Here is a 7,291-nt window from a genome sequence, read left to right on the forward strand (position 1 = left end):
CCTCTTGTTTGTTGTCCTGCTGTCTCACTGTTTGTATTTTATTCCTGCACAGTTGGTGTGGAGCACCCACAATTTCATTGTACATGTACAGTGACAATAAATGTCTATTTTATTCTATTTTATTATTCTATTTACGTATGTATACATACTTAATTAATTACTTATTTATTGACTTACTCATCTGCTTATATGTTTACTTATTTACACTTATGTTTATGCTCGCACTGTCACATATCTCCTTGTGAAAGAAGTGGGGTCAGTAAGTAAATAAGTACATTTAAGCAGGTATTATACTTAAGCACAGCTGTGAAGTACTTATACTTTACTTGATAGCATTGTAGGCTTTTACATTCATCTTATTGCTTTAGTTGCTTCACCGTTTGAATATATTTAAAGATCCATCCATCCATCCATCATCCATCCATCCATCCATCCATCCATCCATCCATCCATCGTCTTCCACTTATCCGGGGCCAGGTTGTGGGAGCAGCAGCCTAAGCAGAGAAGCCCAGACCTCCCTCTCCCCAGCCACCTCCTCCAGCTTGTCCGGGGGAACACCAAGGCATTCCCAGGCCAGCCAAGAGATATAATCTCTCCAGCGTGTCCTGGGTTTGCCCCGGGGCCTCCTCCCGGTGCTGCAGACCCCCCTGTGAATTGCTACCTTATCGTGGCGAAGGGGTTTGTGTGTCCCAGGAATCCCAGGGGCTGTGTTGTCCAGGGGCTTCTGTTCCCTGGTAGGGTCTCCCATGGCAAATTGGTCCTGGGTGAGGGAACAGACAAAGAGCGATTCAGAAGACCCTTATGAGAAGAACACTTCACCAGGGAACAGTTCACCCTGCCTAGGGTTACCAGGACCCCGCCCTGGAGCCAGGCCCAGGGAAGGTGCCCGAGAGCGAGCGTCTGGTGGCCAGGACTTAGTCCGTGGGGCCCAGCCGGGCACAGCCCAAAAAAGGGACATGGGTCCATCTTCCTGCAGGCCCACCACCCACAGGAGGCATCGTAGGGGTCGGGTACATTGTGTGCCGGGTGGCGTCTAGGAGCGGACGACCTGGCGGACCAATCCCCGGCTACCAGGACTATATTTAAAGAGTTTCCTCAACAATAAACTGGATGAGCTTATGAAATCCAGTTTGGCTTATGCACATTACAAAAAGGAGCTCAGAGATGTGACTTTGTCAGACTTCAACTATGAGTTGTTTTACCAAAGAGACGTTTCCCCTTTTACAGTCAACATGTGGTTTCATTGTAAAATTAAGACCTGTCCAGTACAGTAATCAGGTGTGAACAGTACTTGATGCTGTAACAAGGGCAATTTGCATAATTAAAAAAACAACAACACAAAAAACATTAACATACAGTACATATATAAATAATATGAGGACAAGTAAAGTAGCGTATCTGTCAAGGTTGGCAAAAAATAAAAATCTCTAAACATTCGGAAACATTTAATTGCTGACAGAGTCATTTCAGTATTTTCCCGTCATGTGACAACATCTTATGACTTCCCATTTTTGCATCTAAAAGCAGATGTGCTGGTTTCAAAATCAGAAAGCAGCAGATTTCAGATTTCCCTTTCGTCAGTCGCTGCTGTGTTGACTTCAGCTGCAGGAGTCACTCAGGATGATCTCACACTTTAGTTTATCCTCACAGATTTTTGTGCTTTTTTGTTGCACAGTTTGTGGTGCTGACATTTCATGTAGAAATGAAGATGGCGAGGCAGTCGATTGGTGAGTTAATATGATATGTTTAAATATTAATGCCTCCATATTCATACTGATGACTAATTCCTTCAATTTTCCCAAGAAAAGACACGTGGTTTTCTGTCTCCTTCCTTCTAAGGTTTATCGTCTACAAACTGCCTAAATACAGAATCGATGACATCGGCAGTGGGGTGGAGTACACGTACTTGGATTCATCAAAAGAAGGCTGGGAAATGAGTAAATACACGATTAACTCCAGCCAAGGAGCCATAACAAACACACTGAACCAGCTTTACATGGGAAAAGAGTACAAGGTGAGATTATTCCATCTTTATGTGGGTTTTTATATGATGAGTGAGACTTTAGTTTGTTAATGGGAATTATCAGAGATAATGCTCGTGCCAGTTTGCTGAGTAGGAACTCTTTCATTTAATATGAGGAACTGAGTTGACACTGAACAGTCAGAAACAACATAAACTACCAGTTTGGAGTGTATGTAAGTCTGTTTTTATGTAAGATCTTAAAGTATTCACGACCAAATAAACTGAAGAAAAAATATTTATTTTGGGAAATATTTAGTTCACTTTCCCCAGGCAGACAGAAAACAAACATTTCTCTGCAATATCTTTGCTATAAGAATGAAGCCATTAGCTGGTTATTAGGGCATTTTTCTTCTTCTTTGTTCTTTCAGTTGGTCCCCTATTCCATTTGCCATTAACATAAACCAAAGTGTAATAAGGTGTAATAAGCATTTTGGTTTTGCAGGGCGTCACTAACGTCGCCTCTCAGTTATTCTTCTTGTATAAAAGAACTTGTATAAATAACTTTCACTTGTATAAAATAACAAATGTTGTTGTTTTTGGGGGTCTTTTGGCAGTCAAACTCCTCAGTGTATGCACTCTATAACGACGCCCCGCCAGACCTGAAATACATTCAAAAATATGGACACACTAAAGGTACGGTACAATCGGCAGGAAGAAATCTGCTTCTTTCCTCCTCTTTTCATCTCAAGACTCTTATTCATTATTGTGACCACACAACAAGATTCATCAGGTTTTATTCCCAGAGATTTCACTGTTAGCAGAAAATATAGCAGCACTATGACTGCCATAGTTTTTTCTTCACTCTGTTGACACATGTGCAAAGTCAAGGTGGAATTTCCAGTAAAGTCTGTTTTACATTTTCCACCTTTAATACAATGTGGAGAGGCTGTAAAAAAAATGGACATTTGTGGTAGTATGACAAATATAAGAACCTGTTATATTAAATTAAGGTAGTTATTGTGTATATATGTAGCCACACTATGTTACATGTACAAGTGCACAACTATTCTCCATGCAACAGTGCAAGTTACAGCATGTTTTGCGTCTGTGGCAGTTACTGGCAGATGCATTTCCAAACTGCTAGTCAAGCTTTGGAAAAAGAAAAAATCAATAGGGTTTGGGTTTCCTCTGCCTCCAATAGGGTGCTGTAGGGGGAGGAAACGGGCAAAGACCATCTGTCCGATAGCTCCAACTGCACATTTGACTCTTATCAGCAGCTTTGACACAACTGATGGAAATCTTTCTGCGTCTGCGTGCTGGTTCGCATGTATCTGTGTGTAATCATTCCAACTTTCGTATGTTTGTGTGTGTCCTGCAGGGGCACTGCTCTTTGACCGCTCTCAAGGTTTCTGGTTGTCGCACAGCATTCCCCATTTCCCTTCCTTCCCCGAGAAAGGGTACCTATACCCTTCCTCTGGCAAAGTCAATGGCCAGACTGCACTGTGTGTGACCTACCAGTACCAACAGTTTCTTCATATAGGTGAGCTCTCATGCAGCACAGAGCTTGGCATACAATCGTCAGACTTACTAGATTTAATATTCTGTTTGATAGAAAGCCGGGCCGGACCAGTGAAACTACTTGATAGATTCTGGGAGTTCGTTGTCCAAACTGGTCCACAATTACAACATATAAAGTTTTCGTTAATTCAAAGAAAATGTCCTTTTTTTCTGTGAACCCACTGAAAAAAACCTACAAATATGTAAAAAAAAAAACCCCTTTTAATAGTTCATCCATTACTTAATTACTTTGGTGTCGTATGAATGAGGGAGATTCTTTACCAACAGGAAATACTGTAAAACTTTGAAAATCCTGTTAAATGTTCAAAATTATGCACTCCTTCACATTTTCCACAGCCTAATGGTGGGCCGGACTCGGCTGGGCCGATTCTGGACCCCGGGCCTTATATTCGGCACCCCTGGTTTAATGCAAAGCAATCATCAGCTTTTTTCTTTTACATGCATACATACAGTTAGGTCCGTAAACATTTGGACAATAAGAGAATTTTTGTAATTTTGCCTCTGCTCACTATCACGATGTAATTTGAATCAGTGGGTCAAGATGTGAGTGAAATCCAGACTTTCAGCTTTAATTCAAGGTGATGAACTATTTGTTCAATTGTTGAATGACAGGCAGTTTTATACACGTCTCCCCATTTAACTGTACATATAGATTCAAAAATCATTTTAAATGTGAGTTTTAAATTATTTGGAGTTTTTATGCTGCTCTGCTTTTTTCTGGATTTCTCACTGAGCAAATGTGTAAAATGAAATTTTAAGGTTATTAATAAGGTGATTTGTTTCTTTTGTTTGGAAAACCCACATTGCACACGAGTATTATAATGAACCTGTGAAATTGTTTTTGCTATGAAGCGTGTCTGAAGGGAAACTTTAGGGGATTTCCCCACACGTGTTCAGCTACTAGGAATTATTCTGTGTTTCTGTGGTGATCATAACAGTTTCAGTATAATAGTATTTTATTTGAATTAGTATTTTTTTTTAATTATTAATCAATTTTTTCACATTTTACCAACTAAGTTAATGTGTCAATGAAGTGCTTACAAAGAAAGACTGGAGGACATTTAATTTAAATGTAATATCTGCTACATAGAAAGCCTTGAATGTGAAAATTCGATATTTGCCAAGTATTTAATTAATAAACTTGATGAGACTAACAGTGAAAGAATCAACATCAGTGTCATTATCGTAAATGTTCATTGCGGCTGTAAGGAATACTCTCGCTATACGACCATCTAATATACATTATCTGTTATTTCTCTCCTCTTCAATCTCCAGCAAAGCAGTTGGTCTACCTTTACCCACGTTTCTATAACTGCTCTGTTCCTGCTGCATTCTTGGCTGACCTGCCACAGCTGGCCCAGTTATGTGCGGACTCCAAACCACAGCTGTCCTCCAATAAGAGAATGGAGCAGCTTTTTTCAGCCGGAGGGGAAAAGTTTGTCAGTTTTGCTAAATCTGAAAACTTTGTGGATGGTAAGATACCCCGCGTGCCCTTTTTTACTTTTAGCCATTTACTTGCTCATCATGTACATTTTAGAAGAGCAGACCTCTTTCCTGTAGCCTGCTGCCATGTTTGCACATTTCACTTGTCGACCACAGTCACTGATTATCAGGCGCAGACACGCTATCGTCTCTGAACAGTGACGTGCATTATCACGTCCCAACCGGGGCTTTCAAAGTACTCTCTGCTCACAGCTGCTTTGACTTTGGATCTTAGTATGAATAGTTACATGCAGTATTTTGTTTCTCAGTTTGTGTATATGTATATTTTTATTATTTAGAGAGAATAATTATCCACACAAAGGTTATATTTATGCATGAAAACAACACAGAGCTCACAATGTATTTATTTTGCCATAATCATACATAATGCAAAAGGAAGTGTGAGCTTATCATGTTTGCATTTTCTTTATTCTCATATCATTTGGCAAATTGCCAAAACAACTTGAAAAATGGTATTTAATGGTATAAAAACATTATACGTTTCATTTAACACAATGATTCTAGTACAGGCTACTCTAGTACCTGACATGTTTTTCTATTGGCTTTCATTCAGATATCTACACAGGCTGGGTGGCTCAGGAACTGGGCGCCGACCTTTTAGTGGAGTCCTGGCAGAGACAAGGTCACGACCTGCCCTCCAACTGCTCACTGGCCAAACACACCATGAACATTAAGAAAATACAGCTTCCCAGATCAATCCTGTTTTATTCGCACTACGACCACTCAAAGTGGTGCGTGTCACGACTTTATGAGGACCAGGTGACCTGCCTGGGAGACCTGAACAGAGAGATGGGCCAGCTGTGGCGAGGTGGCGGTCTGATCTGTTCCTCCAACCCTTTGATTTATAAGGCCTTCAGGCAGGTGGTGGATTGGTACATTCACTGCTAATTGAGAAGTGATTAAGAATCAGTGCGACACTGGCTGACAGTGGCAGAGCGAGACACTATGATTCTGTCTCCAGGGTTGACTGCTACGTAGAAGTAACATAAAGACTCACATATAATAATGTATGTGTATAATTTAATTCAATTTTATACATACAGCTCCAAATCACAGCAACAGTCGCCCGAAGGTGCTTTATATTGTAAGGTAGACCCTAGAATAATACATACAGAGAAGAACCCAACAATCATATGACCCCCTATGAGCAAGCACTTTGGCGACAGTGGGAAGGAAAAACTCCCTTTTAACAGGAAGAAACCTCCAGCAGAACCAGGCTCAGGGGCCATCTGCTGCGACCAATAATAATATATTTACAATTTAAACTGGTGAATAAGCTTTTGAAAAATAGCAGTGACTGCATGTTAATTATGTGGTGGATACACTTAGTTATCCACCTTTGTTTGAGTTAATGCAGCTGTTTGGAACCAGCAGCCCACAAGTATAAATAGATTAAAAAAATAATACTTTCAATTCAAAAAAACAAAACAGAAATAAGGTTGGTAAGACTGTAGATCACAGCCGCACATTGTTTCAGGAGATGTCAGCGGCTGTGTGTTTAAACAACCATGTCTGCATAATGTCTGCACAATATCTGCACTATGTCTTGTTCCTTTTACAAAAGGAGCAAGAGACAAAATTATTGATCTGTGTCGCTTCCTTTCATCCAGCAGAGATGAAACTATAACACTATTAGTGCTACAAATAAAAGGTTTTGTAATTTTCTTTTGAATCTTTGGGTGTCTGTTGATGCTTTTTTGATTGTGCCAACAAGAACTTGTATTCATATTATTTTAGCACAGTGTGTGGACTTGTGTTATGATGCTACATATTTGAAGTTGTTTTTAAGTTTTATAAGTTCCACAATAAATATATGGAACCATATGTTGTAGTATGATGTGCAACATAATAAAGACTGACAACATTAAAATCTGGTCTACTGCTCAGTGAGACTGAGGTACATGTAGTCTAATCAAATCTATTTTATTTTATTTGGTGCCTCTAGAGTAGTCATCATCATGTTTGTTCAGTTTCTGTTTCCACTGAAGAGGCACTTGGCCTGTAACTGTGTGTGCGTTTAGTGTTTGGGGTAAATAGTGTCACCTACTGGCCAGACCAGTTGACTCATACAATTCATTCAAATGATTTTTCGACTATCTACAATTCGATACTACTCATGCAAACTAGAGCAGGCAGTAGAGAAGAAAGAGTACAGCTAAAATCCAGTAAAGTGCAATAAGCCATGCCAGTAATATGTATTATACACAGTCGTGTGAAAAGGAGAGTACAGCCTCTTTCAACAACAAG

At 39.9% G+C, this 7,291-nt stretch overlaps 1 protein-coding gene across 1 annotated transcript; it reads left to right on the forward strand.

The window, feature by feature from the left end:
* Window positions 1-1,596: 1,596 nt before the first annotated feature.
* On the forward strand, window positions 1,597-6,789 carry dnase2b (deoxyribonuclease II beta). Its single transcript, XM_063495743.1, has 6 exons — window positions 1,597-1,727; window positions 1,840-2,014; window positions 2,578-2,656; window positions 3,342-3,503; window positions 4,817-5,014; window positions 5,598-6,789. The coding sequence occupies exons 1-6, from the start codon at window positions 1,621-1,623 to the stop codon at window positions 5,930-5,932; spliced, it is 1,056 nt and encodes a 351-aa protein (XP_063351813.1). The 5' UTR covers window positions 1,597-1,620; the 3' UTR covers window positions 5,933-6,789.
* The last annotated feature ends 502 nt before the right edge of the window (window positions 6,790-7,291 follow it).

The sequence above is a fragment of the Pelmatolapia mariae genome, linkage group LG15, assembly GCF_036321145.2.
Source record: "Pelmatolapia mariae isolate MD_Pm_ZW linkage group LG15, Pm_UMD_F_2, whole genome shotgun sequence".
Lineage (NCBI taxonomy): Eukaryota > Metazoa > Chordata > Actinopteri > Cichliformes > Cichlidae > Pelmatolapia > Pelmatolapia mariae.